General features: G+C 37.2%; 1 protein-coding gene across 1 annotated transcript in view; it reads left to right on the forward strand.

The window, feature by feature from the left end:
• The window catches only part of LUZP2 (leucine zipper protein 2), a 209,685-nt gene that overhangs the window by 123,408 nt on the left and 66,823 nt on the right, over positions 1-19,454 (forward strand). Inside the window, exons 6-7 of the mRNA XM_050898228.1 lie at positions 15,624-15,686; positions 19,000-19,062. Coding sequence (XP_050754185.1) covers positions 15,624-15,686; positions 19,000-19,062 — 126 coding nt within the window. The remainder of the gene's footprint in view (positions 1-15,623; positions 15,687-18,999; positions 19,063-19,454) is intronic.

Here is a 19,454-nt window from a genome sequence, read left to right on the forward strand (position 1 = left end):
TTGAAAGTATTTACCTGTGCGGTTACATCTTTTTGTGTGTGACTTGTTTGCAACTTGGATTTTATACAACGTTGAAAAACACAAGCCCCAATAAGACCTGTTGTCTGACACTTGCTTAGCATTAAATCAGTGTAATTCGGTTAAGTAATTTCAGTTAAGCCACCTGACTTTACAGCAGCTCTTTGGATCCATGTTGAAGAAAATACGGATCTTTTGCACTGTTTTTGTGCTTATTGTTTTTTCTTGACTCTGACTAGCTTATTTCGCTGTTTTCATGTCACTCCAGAATCTGCACCTAATGAGCACATAGTTGACACCCTTGGCCTTTTGCTTTCTGTGTAAGCCTTTTCCTCTTTTGGGAGCAGTAAACAGTACTGGGCTGTTCTACATCATTTACCTCTCCCTGCCTTTGTAGAGGAGGTATCATTCATATCTTTTGCTTCTGTGTGTGCGCATGGGTTTTCTTAATGTATTGTAGGGATAAATAATGTGTATTTGACATTTATTTTCCTTTGCCGCATTTCCTGGTACTTTATTCAAATAACAGACCCCTTTAGGATCGTGAAGCCTTTGATGTTGGGAGAATGCTACGATGTTCTCCATGGTTATGGTTGCATTTGCCAGCTCCCAGAGTTGAAATCTCAGGTGGAGTCATAAATTTCATTCAGCTGCATGCAAATTTCCATGTTTGCTAATTCAAGGCTCTACGCAGGAAAGATGGACCTGGTGCATAGTCTTCTTAAATCACCAGACAGACAAATTAATTACTTCCTCTCTCCTCCTTTTGGTCCTACAGTTTTGTTTTGTTTTATACATAGCTTTGTCATCACTTATCTTGTCAGTGTGTACTTGATGTGGTTAGCCACCACTGCCAGCTGATGTCTGGGGACAGGGGATGCGTTCAACTCATGACTGACATTGCACATACTGATGCAGTCCTCAAAGGATAGACTATCTGTCTGAGTCTCTTCTGGTTTTCCTGGTTCTCTTCTGGTTTTCCTGGTCTTTCTTAGGATAGATTTGCCTTCCTCTTTTTATTTTGGGATGTGCAACATTTGAGTCCCAACCAGATGAGGTTTTTAAAGCATTCGTGATAGTTCTCCAGATGCATAAACTTTCTTCGATTTTTCCAATCCATCAGCATGTAGTGTTTTCCCATCTTAGTTCTGAATCCAGAAGGTATCCAGAGAAAGTGCAACTAGGCATTAATTCGGATGTAATTTTACGCATCAGTTACCACATTCAGCAAAACATTTTGCATCATGATAATCTCAAGCAGGAACATAAACATTCCTTATGCACATTCATAGTCCTCTGAATATTTTAGTGGCTTTGATGTTGAGATAGGAGAAGTGAAGAGCTATCTCTTTCTTACTCCACAGATTTTTTTTTTTTTGTTCTGTTTTTAGCATGAAAGATCCTGTGAAGGTTTAGTTGAATCAATATCAAAATAATTGCTATTATGATTAATATGCCTATATTCTATCCAGCAAAATAACAAAGATCATAAATCTAGAACATGGCAAGCCTCTGTTTCTCATGAAGCATGTTTCCAGTCCTAAAAATACCTTGCCAATGTACATAGACTGCACTTAAGCTACAGAAAACACAGCCAAACAGATTTTGTAAATATCATTTATCAAAGTATTGAGTTAAATACAATTTTGAGTGATAGCGTATTGACAGTTGATACTGATTTTTTTTGCAATAAGTAAAGGAAGGAAAAACAGACTTAGAAAGTTTCCATCTGCAAACCACTCTCCTGTCCTTAAAAGACAGAGCAGTCTCTAGCCCGGAAGGTAAGAGCACAGCATCATTTTACTGTCTGTATTGTTTACCGAAGTATGCTTTTTGTTCTAAATATTTTTAAACTGTGATGCCATTCAAGGACAGATGTAAAATCATGCAGTTCCTTTCAAACTTCTTCAGAGAAGATTTTAAATAGTTTGCTAACACAGCTTTCAAAGTCAGGCCTTGAAAGCAAGGTTTTTTCATTGCTACCTGATGTAGAAGGAATAATTCCTTAGTCCTACTTTACAGATACTGGCTGTTGTCAGGAGGTGAATGGTCAGTAAATCCTACAATTTCCATGGACATTCATGTTCTGTTCTCTGTTATTAGGTCTTGCCGTGCTTTCCAAATGGCTTTCATTTGGATATCTGAAGCAAGGGAGGAAAAAAACCAGTAGTCTCGGGAAAATCTAGACTCCTTTTCATGGCCACCATGAGCAGCTGCATATATGGGCCATCACTGGTAGATAAAGTATCTGGGAATGTGAAGCAGTCCATTTGACTAATTGATGGCTCCCGTCCAAAATGTCTGAGTCTTCCGTTGTTGAAATTATAGCTTGGAAACAACATGTGATTTATATGACCTGTACAACATAACCATGTAATTGCAAGATTGCAGATTCAGCTTCAGATTATTCATGGCTATGTTTGCTTTCTATTTAAAAACATGTTTTGTCTTGACATCTTTTGACTGTACAGATCTTTACATCTGTCAGATGACTAATGCATGGTCTGTGAGGTTAAGGTAGGCAAAGCTTTTCCCATCTAACCTCTCCTTCTGTGCGTGTATGGAGTTGAAGGCATACAGTTTATCATTGATATCACAAGCTTGTTCTTCTAATTCGTTTGTCTTTATTACACCATTTGCAGTGTAACTACACACATTACTATGTACAAAATGCAATGTGTACATTTACACTTGACATGTCACCAAAGTAAAGCTAGTCTAGTAGATGGGCTGAAACATTGTCTTTTTATTTTGGAAATTTCCCTAGAAATTTAAGGGTTTTGGTCTTATCAAGACTCATCAAAGATCATCAAAGGATAGTTAAAATAGATCAGAATGAAATATATTCTGCCATTTCTTCTCTGCTTTGGGAAGGCGAAAGTATGGCAAAGAAAGGCAAGATGCTGGTTTAGGGATGCTAATTCTACATGCTAAGTATTGCAAAATAGCTGGACTCGTGGCTGAGGTTCTGACATATACTGCTAATAGTAACTTGAACTGACAGGATTATGACATAATTTACGAAAATAGGTTTAGAGGAAGTTTTGGTATCAAGCAGTCTGAAACTTGTTTTGTTGCAGAAACAATATGGAACAAAATGCGAAGTTAATCAAGAATTATAGAATATTTTTTTGATATTTAAATACAGTAAATGGCCCCAGTACTTTGAGGCAAATTACTTTTCACAGCTTGCACCTCAATGCAGCTGTTCAGAGAACATTATCAATAATAGATGACATTTGGAATGTGCACAAAAGCAGGATGCCAGGAGATAACAGTAAAGACTAACAGTCTGGTTAGAGAGGAAAAGACTTCTTTTGAATACTGCCTTACTTTTCAGTGTATAATAAAAGATATACCAAAGTACTAATAATGCATTTTTCTGAAAAAGGAAGTACGTGCTTTTCTTTTGTAGGCACAGTTCACTGCCAATTTTTGGAGGTATGTCTTTGCCAAATGTTATAGCCTGTTGGGCAGAGATTCAGAGTGGAAAACAACACGTGTGCTTTGATACTTTAATATTTGGGAATTTGTCCTTTTCAATGTAATTTAGAATTGTGGTTTGTGTAATTTCACAGTTACATAGTACAATCTTTATCATTTAATTATATATTCTGAGGTAAATGATCAACAAATTCCCTTTGTCCTTTGCTGAACATCAATACTGAATCAAGTCATCAACATGAAAAAATGTGATAGTTTATCTACAGAGACATATGTTTTGTGGGAATTATTTCAAAGAACTTTGCATTATCACATAAAATACTTCTAAAAATGACTAAGAAAATGTTTATTTTTTAATATTAAATTGTTAACATTTTAGGGCATAACCCCAAGTCTCACTGAAACCCTCCCTTGACTTTGGGATACTCACTCAAGTCCATATTCTTGGCAGTATAAATGAAAAGGAGATATTCCTGTCAGAAATAGGAATTGATTAGCAGATGACCAGGCAGATCACCTTCTATTCCAGGTGTTCTTAGAGGAAGGATGTCCCATGTCCTCTTGATTGATTAGGCTCTCTTATAAGTACTAAGAAATGTTGTCTTCAACTTTTTTTTATGATGGTCTTTAACTTCTTCAGTTTTTCACTGAAATATTATTTATTGGGTTTTTTTTTCTGAAAGTATTTAGTTTATAGATATATCTTATTTACTCTCAGAAACCAAAGAAGTTTAAGCTGTACTCAGAGCCTTTTTTTTTTTTTTTCCATAAGAACCCTTAGGAGCCCAACACAAAGTATGTGTATCTTGTATTGCTGTACTGAGCTTAAATAGGGGGAAACACTGTTCAATAACATGGAAAAATAGCTCAGTTTAAATTAGGATATACTCCTTTCCTCCTCCCTTCCCAAGGGAGGGGTCCTGGCATAAAAAGGTAAGTTCACTATCATGGGTAGGTCAACGATTCCTGAAGAAATAGTGTTAATGCTTCAAAAAACGTCAGTCAGGTGCCCTGAATTAGATCCTACTCCTGACTTCTCTTCATCTTACTGAATGACTTTTAGGAAATAATTAAAGATTGATGATGATTGGATTAGAGTTCTGTGCCAGTAGAGTAAGAATACCCCTAATAGCCCATGTAAACTGTCCTGTGCCTACGTTTGCATTAAGTGAGCTATTTACTGATTTACTCCACGCTGCTCATAAACGATACAGTCTCCCTGCTGATGCAACTGGGCCGCTTCAAGGCTGAAGATATCTCATGTCCTGCCAGCTTCAAACATAGGTAGAGCTTGTGTTGCTGCCTGCACCTGATATAGTAGGACAGTGAATGGTGTTTAGGTTAGACTCCTGATGTTTTGAAGATACATGGATGTGGCTTATGGTTTTGCTACACATATGCTGACTGTGGTAAATTGCTACCATGATTTGCTTATCAAGATATAAGAGAATGTGAACTTATTTCTACTTCATTAGTTCCAAAGATGGAGCCAGCATTGCATTGCCTCCTAATACGAACTTGACCCTTACAGAAGTCTCACCTTTCAAACCTTGTAGCACTGGTGATAGTGTTTGTGAATTAAAAATAATATTTTAGAAAGTGCTGAAATATCCTAATGTGAAAAGTATGATACTTCTGGAAATCACTTTGTATTCTACAAGTCGGTATAGACCATACCAGGACAGAGGCGAGAAGAAGGTATTATCTAGTACCTATTATGTAGGTACTTATCTCTCAGTATATTGAACGAGCACAGCATGGTGGAAATATGTTTAGTATGTGAGTCAATCCAGTAAAACTGCCTCAGGGATATCAATTTCCCGACTGAAAGATATTGTAGTAGCTTCTTCAAAACAGCTGATGTATATTTTACATGTCTGTGGATTGTACTTGCAAAACTTCTTTTAAAAATTTAATATATTGGCCAAAAAGTTCTGTAACAACAAATACTCAGTGCACTGCCACTGAGAGAATTCAGGAGACAGAGCCTATTAATATTAAAGCGAACCTGAGTGATACGACTCCACAGAAAGCAGCATAAATGTATTCCTTAGTCATCTCCTGGCCTTCTCCTTTCATAACTATGCCATTTATGTTTTAAGACAGATGTTGACAATTCTGGATCTAAAATATGCTTAATGCAGCATTTCATCCCCCGCTGCTGGTACAGCAGAAAAAGTGAAGTTGTAGAACAGAATGTAACCAGTATGACCCTTCACTTTTCTAGTGACAGAGGAGCTTGCTTTTTTCAAAGTCAGAAATGTGTTTTACATTTTGATTATTTTTATTTACGTGTTTGGTCACATTCAGCATGCTGTCATCTTGCTTCAATAGAGCTCTCACTGAGCTGCTTTTTTTTTTGCCTAACCTGCAGCTTGCAGCAGCACCAGCTTCTTTTAACCGTTCTGTTCACAAATGTCAAACAAATGAAAAGAAGGAGCTTCAGGCTAACATCTCCCTAACTAGGTGTTCTGCTTTATTGATCCCACAAACCATCCCCAGGGGCACTCAGCCACCTCTACCAAAGGGAAAGATCAAAGAATTGTCAGGTTTCTTCTCTAGGTAATCCTGCAAGGCATACGCAATTACCCTTCATTTCAGATATAAATTCTGTAAAATGGGATTCTGTATTTAGTGTGCTGCTATGTTTTTAATTAGGATATCTGACATGGAAAGAATTAGAAATGGCATTTGCTTTCCCATAACAAAGTCCTGTTGAAATGACTGGAAAGATGTAATTGAAAATTAAATCAGTTCAATAAAAATTTTTGTGTATCATTTTCCCATCATGAGCTATCTTTACTCAGAGATAAGGAAAATAAATGGCACTGACCCCTTGCAATCCAAAAGAAAAACACCCTGGAAAAAAAAAAAATACTTGGTCCAGTACACTGATTCCATTGCTGTAACATAAAAATCCACTGTTTCTGAGTGATGAGAGATTGAAAGAATTTTTTTCCCCATTGAACTATTTAAAACATCCGTAGAAAAGATTGCATGTACCAACATTTGGTATTGCATCCTAACCCTATAAACAGTAATAGTCATTCAGGAACATGTTTTTGTTTTATTTTTTAGTTTTTTTGTTCTGTGGATACTATTTGCAAACTCTGACAGAATATTAATATTCAGATGCGTGTGTGAAAGTTCAAGTGCAAGTGTGAAAAGTTGCCAAATTTCAGTTATTCCAGATAAAAAGAAAAGCTTTGGATTAAGGAAGAGTGAAGCAAGTTCCCAGGTATTAGAGAAGTATCAGTGCCCTATAATCTTCCTTTTACAGTGCAGATCTGTTCCCAGTGCTTTTTTTTAGTTTTATTTTATTTTATTGGTACACGAAGGTGATAGCACGGAGAGACAAGCTGCTTACAGGTCATAGTAAAAACTCTAAACTCCACTTGGCAAACAGAAGGAATGAGGATAGCTCCCAAATGACTGTTCTCCATGAATGAATTGCAGCGTTCTGGGTTAGCATCATTCTCCAAGTGATTCTAATTGTGGGGGCTGGACAAGAAATAAGTCTCACCTTAGATGAGAGCTGTAGAGCAAAACCTATTGTGACTCGGAGACACGTAATTCAAAATAGAATCATAGAATCTTTTGGGTTGGAAGGGACCTTAAAGATCATCTAGTTCCAACCCCCCTGCCACAGGCAGGGACACCTTCCCCTAGACCAGGTTGCTCAAAGCCCCATCCAGCCTGGCCTTGAACACTTCCAGGGAGGAGGCATCCACAACCTCTCTGGGCAACCTGTTCCAGTGCCTCACCACCCTCACAGTGAAGAACTTCTTCCTTACATCTAATCTAACTCTACCCTCTTTCAGTTTAAAGCCATTACCCCTCGTCCTATCACTACATGCCCTTGTAAAAAGTCCCTCCCCATCTTTCCTGTAGGCCCCCTTTAAGTACTGGAAGGCTGCTATAAGGTCTCCCCAGAGCCTTCTGTTCTCCAGGCTGAACAACCCCAACTCTCTCAGCCTGTCTTCATAGGAGAGGTGCTCCAGCCCCCTGATAGCCTTCATCACCCTCCTCTGGACCTGCTCGAGCAGGTCCAAGTGTTTCTTATGTTGGGGGCCCCAGAGCTGAACACAGTAGTGCAGGTGGGGTCTCAGGAGAGTGGAGTAGAAGGGGAGAAACACCTCCCTTGACCTGCTGGTCACAGGCTAAAGAATGAAAAACAAACCTCACATCTTTACATGTAGTGCAAATAGTAGTTTAAATATAGTAGTAATTACTAAAATTAATATCTTTGATCAGAATTTTAAAGAGCTTTTCAGCCACTTTTTTTACCTGAAGAAGAGCTAGTCCCAGAGACTGCCAGATAGCTGGTGACTTAATAACTGCATTATGAATTTCTCTTGAATTCAAAGCACAAGTATTTCTAATAATAATCATGAATGATTGATCCCTAAAGTGACTTGATTCCTTAGATCCCATCACACATTTTTAATATAAAAGACTGCTATGGAAAATCATAGCATGTTAAAGGTTTAAAACACAGCAGCAGTTCTCTAATCCTGCTCAGAATGCTAATGGTTTGTCATTGACTAACAAGGGTGGAGGACATCTTAAATCCAACTGCCTTTGAAGAGCACTTAAACACTTCATCTTGGGCAGGGGAGAATAGTCTCACACTAGTCTGATACTCCTGTTCTTACCTGTGTTCTGAATGAAGTCTCAGATGCAAGGAGAGCTACCTATCTATGGACGACTGGGGTTTAGTCTGCAACTAGTTATCTAGACAATTGAGTGATGCAAATACTACTACTGATGGCAACTAGACAGTGAATTAAACCTTCCTATTAAGTCATTAAACATTAACATTAAACATTTTCAATGCAAGCTATCAATGATTTGTGCTTTAGAGACACAAATCCCACTTAAACCATTAATTATTGTAGGGATGAGCTTTTACGGAGAAGCCAGTGTTTAGACTTTCTGTGTGGCAACATGAAAAAGTTGAAATATATGAAAAGATTCTGAGAAAAGAGCATGTGCATGAGGAAGGCTACATCAAAGACATGTTACCTTGTATTTGCGTAACAATATTGTTATGCAACCAATGAAATGCACTTTTTAGCTAAAGAAAGACTTCTGACTGCCTCTAAGCTGCAGTTTCCCTTTGAGTGGTAGGCAGGCTCACATTTACACGCCTGTTCCACAGTTTGGATGGAATCAAATCTCAACACGTGTTACAGTTTTTTTCTGTATTATGCTTCCAAGGTTTTTTTGCATCATCAGGTGGGAATGTGACTAAAAATTTACTGTCTATAATGGATTCAATCCAACATGCTGCACTGTGTTAGCTTGTCATGACTTTAAATATATATATGTGTATTTACCTTCTCACGTTTACGTTTACAGAGATAAAAAGATTGGAAAAAGAACCCCAAATACTCAAAATGTATACTCTTCTTTTTATTATTGTTATTATTATTCTTTATCTCCTTACTCTGGTTCATTTAACATTGTGCTGTCATTGTTATAGCAAGTGTTTTATGATGCAGCAAAACCGTGGTTATAGCCATGGCAAAGTGATGTCTTCAGGCAGCCTCATGCTGCTTCACTAGTGCAAAACAAACAAAACTTCCTTAATGGAGAGATTTGGAGGTGATGCACAGCAATAGTAGAGGCCACCCATGACAAACTTCATGTAAGGCAGTACTTGAGTAGCAGTGGTGCATATGGAAGCAGGTGCCTGAAGTTATCGGTGTTGTCATCTGGCAAATGTTAGATAGCTGATAAAGTACAGATAGAAGATAGTATCGTTGCATTTCAGTTTTACACAATGGGATTATATAGGGCACAACTGTAGGACATACTGTGCCTCAGACATAAGGAATTGCTTATTTGCTAGAGTGGAGACTTACGTATAACGTTAGGCTATTGCTGTGCATAATTGTCCTATATGCACAAAGATGAAGGGATACCAACAAAACCCGTTTTTTTCAGGAGGAAGCTCTATGTGCCTAGATATATTTCTGATTCTGCTCTTCCTTTTCTCTGTGTGCTTCCCAAGCGCACAAATTATTCCGGATTAATGTTTGGAAGAAGTTGTGGACACAGCACTCCTCAACTAAACAGCAAAAGTCTGTGCTCAGTTCACTACAAGACTGTGTTGTTGCTTCCCCTGTGTGCCTGGGCATTCAGGGAAATAGTGTGCTTCTAAATAGTTGTACCTGTGTCCTGTGGCACCCAACACAAAACTCTTGGTAAAAGCTCAAATAGAAGATTTTCATATGTTGCTTATCAACTCCTTCAGCTCAGCTGGACCACCTGAAATTCAGGAGAAAAAATGGCAGCCTCTAGTATTAGAAGGGATAGATATGCAGAGGAAAAGAAATGTATACTGTTTGTTTGGGGAAGCTTGCTCTTACATGCCTTTATCTGTAATGTAAGAGTGTAAGGCAGGGGGACAGGTTACAGAAAAAAACCCAAACCAACAAAACAGGACATTAAAAGTCCAAATATGTCTAAGCTTATAGCAGCAGCAGTGTGATGTGTTTGCCAGGGTTAACCCAGTTCGGCTGGGTTAACCCTCTTCTGGGTGTTGCACGTGCCTCCTAAATACAGCGCGGGCAGAGGTGTCGGAGGCCATTTCTGGGCACGGAGAGGCTGAAGCATGACCATGGTGAAAGTGGGCTTTTCCCAGGAATTCAGAGCTAGAAGGACAATGATGCTTTCTGAGTTTAGATCCAGACAGATCTGAAAAGCATGCAGATCATATATGCATCGTCAGTACTAAAATACATTGATGGGGCGGAGTCCAGCAGTTCGGCACACTTGACCACTGAAAAACTGTGGGGAAAAGAGACTCGAAAATCCTCAAGAATATCAAGGCAAACTCATCTTACAAAACATCACAGTGTCTTGACTGACCATAAAGGCAAGGTAGAACTGCAGTTCTTAAGGCCTTATCTGAAAAACCTCACATAGTAGAGTGCAGGAAACTCAGTTTATGTGTCTCAGAAAGATGAAGGGCTGAGCCAACCCTGCTGGGATTAAAGCAGTCGCACTATTTCATGCTATATAAAACATTTTTCATCATTGTGAAATGCAAAGCTAATATGCAAAGCAAAATGGGTACCAGTACATTGTGATATCAGATAAGTCCAGATATTTGATTTTGGTCTGTTGCTGTCTTCTGATTTCCCTCCTAAGGGCGCAGTAAACTGCTTTGGTTTAACAGGAGATGGAAAACAGTTCATCTTGGCAATTGGCCCTGACGCTTCTGCTGAGCAGAGTCCAGGTTTTTCTGTTGTTCTTGGGTTTGGGTTTGTTTTTTTAATAGGATGCACATAAGAGAGAAATGTTCCAATGATGAGCAGGGGCTCAGCATGGTTTGATTTGCGCTATTCATCAAGCGGAGGCAGAGCCAAATTTATCTTGTATACAGCAAACAACCGCCGTCAGACCTCAGATAAAATGTCTGAATTGAAGTTGATTGTTGGGAATAATTTTCTGAGAAAGTGATTTTCTTTCCTTGAACATACTTTGCGTTCTTGTGCTTTCAAAGGCTAGCAGGGAAACTAAATTGTTTTGTACTGATAATGTCTACATTGTACAGTTTGTTCATCCTGGGTTGAGATCCTGATGCTGTTTCAAAGAGGCAATACTGGTGTTTCAAATTGTGAAACATAAACATAAGAGTATTAAAGCACTCATCTGTGTGGCCAGAGGTCAAGATAACCTAACTTCAAGAAATGACATCTGAAAACTTGTGCCTTTTACATAGGTGGCATAATTTTACCCTTCTGTTAGTAGAATATATGATACATCAAATAAATGTTAATCCCCATAACTTCAGATTTACAATGATAATAAACCCCTTTAAACTGGACCCAGGGGTAGTTTGTCACATTTATCAATGCCTATAAACCGTGACTCTTGCCTCATTAGGGGTTTATTGTATACGCTAAATAAGGAGGGGATATTATGAAAAATACAATATGTAGCTATATAATTATTTTAATAAAATGAGTTTGCAGAAAAGGAAGGAAGTAAAGGTGCAACTGTAAAAGTGCTTCTATTGAGCTTTCAAGTGTATAGTTTGTGCTTTTCTTTTTAAGTCTTTGTCCAAGTTTTCTAACAGGGAGATGGGAATTAAAAAAAAGAAAAAAAAATTACTAAAAAAACACTGTCACACCTTTCAGCCATTATGCATTGATATTGTAGGGAGAAAGAGATAGGAGAGGGAAGGAGACCTGAATTTTATTGAGCTAAAGGTTAGTAAAATTCTTTAACAATATGAAAAGAAAGGACCATTGGCATCATGGTTATTGTTTTCTCAGAATGCTAAGGTAGTCACTCTTCCCTCTCTCCGCCTTCTCTGGAGAGGTGATGTGCTCAGTCTGTCGTGGTAGGGATTGCTGCTTTTGTAATAATATGGGTGCATCTCTTCAGATGTTTTGTGATTATTTTGGCTGGTTACTGGCCTTTGATTCAGGAGAATAAATGACAGAAGTGAAGGGAATACTTTCCAAAGTTAGGAATAGAAATGAATATATACCCCTCTAGCCAGCAAGCAAGGTTTTTTTTTCCTTGCAGCTTCCAAAGGCATGCTGGCAAAACAACTATGACACTACAGCTTCTTTTATGTGCTTTTATATTGGTGGGAGATCTTTAGGCAACCTAAATGTAAGGTTACTGTCAATGTTCATATAAGGAATTCAGCTTCCCTTAAGCCTGGTCTCTCATATTGAAAATGATATCAGAACCCAAACAAAATATGCCAACATTATGTCAGTATAAGAGGAAAGGAAAAAAATTGCCCAGGGACTGACTGACAAATCTATTTAAGAATGAGGCAGAAAGCTTTCTATTTTCAATATGGAAGCTCTGTGAAGAATATGTTAACAAATCTGACAAGTTGTCATTGAGAGTTCTCACTTTTTTGGAGGACGCAGAATAGACACTGTACTCACATGTGGTACTATTTCTTGAGTGTAGGCACCAGGACAGTAAGAATTGACTGCGTGGGAGGAGACAACAGGATTCTTGTGCATGTGGCAACCACTAACAGCAGTTTTCTGCACCTGAATTTAGGGATGCACTGAAACTACTTGTGCAAATGAGCTAAAAGATTTAGTACAGTAAGAGTTAGATACTACAGTAACTTGGCTTAATGATATGATTACATGCAAACACTCCAGCTAACGGTTTGTGCTATAAGCTTTCTAAGATGTTCAAATACGTTAAAATACCTATTTAGTTTGAATATAACTATACCCTTTTCTAAATCCAAAAGGCCATGTCTAATTAAAATCATTATTCTATATAATTGTAAAAGAGGATATCAAAGACATGTTTACAGATAGGTAATTAATTCCTTAAACTTTTATTGGTTTTTAAACTTGAAATGTCCAAGACCGTTTCCATTAAAGTACTTTATAACAAATGAAATATTTGAAATAAAAACCATGTAAAATTCTAGTTAGTTTAACTTATTTGTTGTTGTTCTTTGAAGGATGCTTAATCGGAAAATAAGAAGCATCATCTTGAATCCTTATCTAAGACTTAGAAGTCAGAACTTCTGTCCTGACTCAATAGGCATTTGTAACCTAAAAATTTCATTGATTAATTGATCTGATTTTTAATAGCCCCTTCTAACAAGCTTACAGAATATGTACCTGATCAGACTCTTCATTTTGCAACATTCAATTCAGAATCCCGATCAAACCAGGCTCTGTTATACTTCACATGTTTTTACTGGGATACTTCACATTCTGCTACGGAAATTTATCACTATTAATCAAGATGCAAAGCTACTTTAGGCAGTGACATGTGATTTGCAAAGTAACATAAAATCACTCAAATTGTAAGCAAGAAGTTGTCATCTACCTCTGACAACCTGCTACTTATTATGCTTTCGATAATTGTAACCTTTAATGCTTGCTCTCATTTCTAAAAACATTATTAAGTGCAGATTAGATCATTACTACTTTGCCTGCATTCTGGTAACCCTGGTGTTTGTTTTGCTGCTAATAGACTGGATAATCAGGCAGGATTGGTAAATCCTGTTAAACCTAGCTAAATCTCCAAAATGGAGTCCATCTCCTAACTTAAAATACTTTCATCAAGTTTTGTTTTTGAACAAATTCTTTTAACTATACTCTTTTGCCAGGCTACTTTGGCACAAAATGTGGAAACTGTGACAACCATCTAATACAATGTGTGTCCCGTCGAGGTGGTAGGCATTCAGTTCTTCACATTCTGGGTTACTGCAGGGTCTTCTCAAAACAGCACGTGTAGAAGTTACTTGCAAACTGTTAATGTATTAATGGAAGTATTTCTTATAGTAGTTTATGCTTGGCAAAGGAAGATAAATGAGTAAAAAAGTAAGGATTACAACTCATTCTTACTTTGGTTCTGAAATACGGATAGAGTCTGTTAGCCAAACCAACCATCGCCAGGCTGTAGGGGGACTGGAGGATAATGAAGCTAGTTAGTCAAAACAAAGTGATGACTTGACTTCCTGGATTAATTAAGTGCAACTTCCTAATGAAGCAGTGCCTTTGGCACATCTGTTTGGCCATCACCCCAAGAGGTGATGCTGATCTTTTATGTGAAACCAGTCACATCTACCATGTGATCACTGTACAACATAGCTCTTTAGATGTGCCCCTGGTGAGCAATAGATGTGTTGGGTGTGCTTCATCTCTTTGGTTTCTATTTGGTTTCTCTTTGTTCGTCTCGCATCTGCTACCCAATTCCCTTTGTGCAGAGCCAGTTGTCTTGTTCTGTATTTCTACAGTGGTTAGTACAATAAGGTGTGTTGCTCTGTGATGAGCTACAACGTCATTTTCAAATAAAGAACAAAAAGTAATCGACTGTGAGACTTATCAGAGCAACATTTGTTCTCTTGTAGCCCTTTGCAAATCATATTTTGCGAGGCAGAATCTGGGTTGTCTCATTCAAAGTAACATCCCAGTTCCTTTCTGTTGCATTACGGAGCTGTGGGCGCCCGTGTCAAACAGCTGGAAAAGATTTATTGTTTCTGCAGCGGTCTGTGTTGGTGCACGGTAGATAGCAACAGTGAAATGTGTGAAATGATGCCATATCTTCTCCTTATTTTGGGATTGTGCAAAGGAGGTTTCAAATCGAATTTTAGTTTCTTTGCATTCGTTTTAATAAGAAAGGTTCTTTCAACAAAAACTCCAAGCTTCTAATTCTGGAAATGAAGCTTCCAATGTTTCAGTGGGATGTGGACCTAAACTTGAATTGGATGGAATTACTGTTTTTTCTCTAATGACAGCTTGTTCTTGTGCACTATGTTCAAGAAAGCTATTGCTATTCAGTAATAAATATACATTCCTGAAATGTGGTGGGCTAGGTTTCTGTATGTATGTTTACAGTTTGTTAGCACAGGAGAAGTTGGTTTTGGTGTTATTTTCATTTCTTTTTAGTGTAAGCGTGTTCTGTTCAGCACTTGAAGATCTGCTTATCGAATACTTACGTTTCTGAACAGTTTTGAAAGATGTCCAGACCGCAGAGAAATCTTTACCCTTGACCATCAATTATGGTGTAATATGAGTGAGGAGCGCAGAAAGAATTACCAGACTATTGAAAATTCATTTTATCAAGGTTTATTATTTTCCCTGAAAATGAGAAGAAATACATTTAAAACTCCTACAGCATATTGAGTTGGCAAAATACTATCAGGTAGCTAACCTTCTAAAGTCTTTGATTACTTGCAGTTTTAAATTATGATATTTAGCAAGAAGACCCCATGAATGTGATCATCAAGGTTGAGTGATGAGATCTTGGCCCTATTGCTCAGTTGTTATAATGATTTACTGAAAATGGTATTGAGCTATGCAGTTGACACCAGGTAAGGATTAGAGGGTTTTTTCTTTTCTTTTTTTTACCTCAGCATATCCAATCTAAATTGCTTTCAGTTGCTAGAGTGTTTTGGAAGGTTTCTATGTGCAGTCCTGTTCCTGTGAAAGCAGGTTTTAGTGCAAAGGCATAGCCTTTTTGAATTCCGTAAGAGAGAATATTGTGCCATGATGCATCTATTTTGTCTTCTTATCTGTGTCTTTGCTGGTGACTTGAAGGTGTTATCCATGTATAAAATAAAACCAATATGATCAAATATTTAAAGGGTCTCTTAATATTTCAGTAACTCTCAGTAATAAAACTGTATTTTTTTTTTCCTCTCTCAGAACAAAAGCCTCAAAAACAAGCTCTTGTCAGGAAACAAGCTTTGTGGTATTCATGCAGAAGAGGTAAGTAAGGTTCCTCTCTATTCTAAATCTAACATACCCAAAAGAAACTTGCATGAAAGTCTTTTGTACTGAGGTTCTGGTGTAGTTTATATACTATGTGTTTATGGTGAGTGTTCCTAAAGCGCTCTCATTTCTGTGACTTCACTAGAAGCAACTCAAATGTATTAAAAAGCGAGCTGTAAACTCAAGTTTTAGGCAACTAAAATAAAGTTTGGGCATGCTTATGAAAAGTATCTATAGCTCTGTAGATGTATATTGCACATCTATAACATATATAAAACGTATTTCCTTTCCATGATCTCCATGCCTAAACTAAGATGGGAATAGCTAAATGCTTTTTTTGAAATTAACTTATAGAGTCAGGAAAGATTTATTATTATTGATTCCTAGAATGTTTCATTACTTCAAGGAAAAAAGGGTCACTTTATGGAATAGAAGGAAAGAAATCTCCCTTCTACTGAAGAGCAAGCTAGCAAAGATAGTTGATGATAGAAAAGCACTATTTTTTGGAAATACATAAACGTACAAGTAACTGCATTTATGCGAGCAGTCCCTTTAGCTATTTAACTTTTCATGAAAGAGAATATTACTATATATGAATCTGGTTTACTCATTTACATGACTTGGTCATGGTTTTTTGCATATGTAATTTCTGTGAAAGTCATTGCACCTTGCTAGAGTGAAACAGAAGCGTAAAACTTCTCTTCCTGACTAAAATTTTCATAATTATGGTTGCAGGTGTTTTCTTCATTAAAGACTCTACCTTTTAACTTAGAGGTCAAAATTTATGAGGTCAAAGTAGTGATTCCTAGTTAGATTAGCTATTTAGCCTAACTGAAGATCTGCAACCACTGTTCCTGAGAAATCCTCAATGCGTAGGAAATAATGGGGGTTTGGGGCATTATTTTTCTAGCTTGTCAAAATCTATGTTATCTTCCTATATCACCATTGTTGCTTTCAAACATGCCACAGTATAGGAATACAAATATATTTTCTTCCCTTGTTTACTGCTTAAAAAATTGGCAGTGTGTGCAACACAGCTTTCTGTTTTCCCCTCTTTTTCAAGTTTGTTTTTCCTAGCTGCATAACATCTTGAACGTTTGGTAATTAACTTGAAGATCTTTTCCCTAATTATGTCTCCTTTAATATTTGCAACATAAATGTCTTTAAATCTAAGGGTGAAGCCTAAGATTATATTAAATTTATTGTAGTGTGACAAGCCTGGCTGTCAGACAATTTCAGAAAACTAAACCTAAGCTAACTAACACTTAAGGCAACAGATTGTGAGTGTATTTTAAACCTTAAGAATCTCAGACTTTATGAATCATCCTGGCAAATTTGTGTTTTTTAAGCAGGTTAGTGCCATTAGAACAAGCAAAGGTGCTACAGAAGCATCCTTTTTTTGTTGTTGTTTAGGTGGTGTCAGCTGGAGAATTGCAGTGTATTTTCTGCTCTTTAATTAAGCACTATGCTCACCAAGCATAACAACTGTGTGAAATCAGTATCCCGTTAGTTATTAGATCAAATAACCTTCATGGATAGAATTGCCTACCAGGAAGCTCCTGCTTCATTCTGCTCTCTCAGGCTGCATGCAAACAGTTTTAGTGAGCCCTGTGATTCCTTGTCGTCTAGTTGCATAGACGGGAGCATGCTTGTGATCCTGCACAGTTTACATAGCTGGGTTTTCTCCTCTGAGAATTCAGAGCCCTGGAGAGAGGAAGGCAGGGTGGTGCAAACCCCGGGCTTCCCAGGACACACAAAGGGGCACGTGCCAGGGAAATATTCCCAGATGCTGTGGTTCAGAGATGGCTATCAACCTGTGTCTAATGATGATCTTATCCAGCTGACTGCACTAAAAGGTGTCAGTTTTGTAAGTCCTCTCCCTAGAAGTGCAGAAAAAACACAAAACAGCCAAATTTTATCACAAAGAATTACAGGTCATATACGTGCTTTTGAGTCATTTATATTATGCATCTAATACATTTAGCTCTCTAACTCTTAATTTCATCACAGGTTTGTGATTTAGCAAATGAGTGATACCTTAATTGTAACTCTTAGATTCCTCTGTAGCCATTTTGGATACCTTGTATGTCACAGAGACTGTGTATTTTCTTAAGCACAACTCCTAGAATAATTATAGTTGGTTAAGGTTTTCTCTCTGGTCTTTAATTCATGTTTAATTATTCCATAGCTCTACCGATTGCATTGTCCAGATCAGAGGACAGTGCTATTGGCACTTTCTGCTGTGTAGATGACATAACAGCAGATATAGTTACAGAAGAAAGAATTGAACTGAACTGATCTTGGCTATTTGTTTCAGATTTTGCAGAATACAATAACCAATTTGGACTTACCTCTTAAATATTTAAAGCAGGCTCTAAAATTTTATCTTTAGATTCATTCATCCTTCCCAAAAGTCTGTCACCGAATTTGACTGCACCAATTGGAAAGATATCAAATCTTTCTAAAACCTCCAATTCATGGAAGATATACTTCCATCTGTAATATGTTATGTTTATGGATGTGCTGTTTCGATAAATGTGGAATAAACTTCTAATCCATTCCAAGGAGTTCTTAACATTTGGCATTAACTAATGCAAGAAAACTTATTGAATATCAGTTGAGACTGTGGATTTTATTAAAAAGAAATTATTATTTTGACAGGATCCTTAGATAAAGGGTGAAATAATGCTCCTTGGATAGTTGGGTGTAGTATAAAAAAACCCATTTCTATTACATTTTGTTTAAATAAATAAAAAATGTATAGACCATATACTTAAAATTATTTTAAGGAGAAATTTAACAATATTTAAAATAAATATAATCCTAAGCAGATATAAATCAGCATAACTATACCTATTTTAGAGGACATAGTCACAAAGTGAGAACCTAGTTCATTTGGATGCCACCTGGAACTCCCTGGTCATTACAAAGAAGAACCTGTGCCATGCTATGGAACATTTTTCCCTCTAAGAAAAAGGAGGTTGTTTACTTTGAAGGTGATGCCTTCAGTTATGCTTCCTGGAAAGTATTAATAACATCTCTTGTCTAAAATGTGTAAGCCAAACGGCTATTCACAATAGTACTAACTCATGTATGTGCTTTAGGTGAGTGCCTTTTTACATTTCCCTTGATACTTTCGCCTGGTTTAGACATGCTACCCTGGAAAAGCAATTGACATTCATTTTGGTTATTTTTCTGCATTTTAAAGCCGATCTAGTTTCTGCTGTTGTCAGAACTTGCTACCTTTTTTTCTGATCTTAAAAGTGAATATTTAAAATAACCCCCCCGATTTTATTATCCTCACTTTCAGTCAAAAAAGATCCAAGCCCAGCTGAAAGAGCTTCGTTATGGGAAAAAGGATTTGATTTTTAAGGTAAGTTTTATTTCACTATAGTTAGCTAAAGTATTAGAGTTAATATAGTATTGAAGTAATCTAGGAGTATGATAGCTGTCTTTATTACTGTAGTTCTAAGGAATCATTTCCTTCTCACCACAGCAAAAAGAGCTCAAAGCACCACAGACAGACATAATACTGTAATTAGGGACAGTGCCTTTTATTAAATTGCTTTCTGGGGCAAGGAAGAGAAGATTCAAAGCCTAAAAAGTGGTCTGGTGTCTTTGTTTTTAAATAGACAGAAGCAGTGGTAAGTATTTAGTTTATGAATATCTGTATTTACATGTTCACATAAAGCAATGTTCTAGTTTCCTGCCGGTGACCAAAACCTATTGCCCTATTCCATGGATTCTATAACACAGTTTTCATCT

The sequence above is a fragment of the Gymnogyps californianus genome, chromosome 5, assembly GCF_018139145.2.
Source record: "Gymnogyps californianus isolate 813 chromosome 5, ASM1813914v2, whole genome shotgun sequence".
NCBI lineage: Eukaryota > Metazoa > Chordata > Aves > Accipitriformes > Cathartidae > Gymnogyps > Gymnogyps californianus.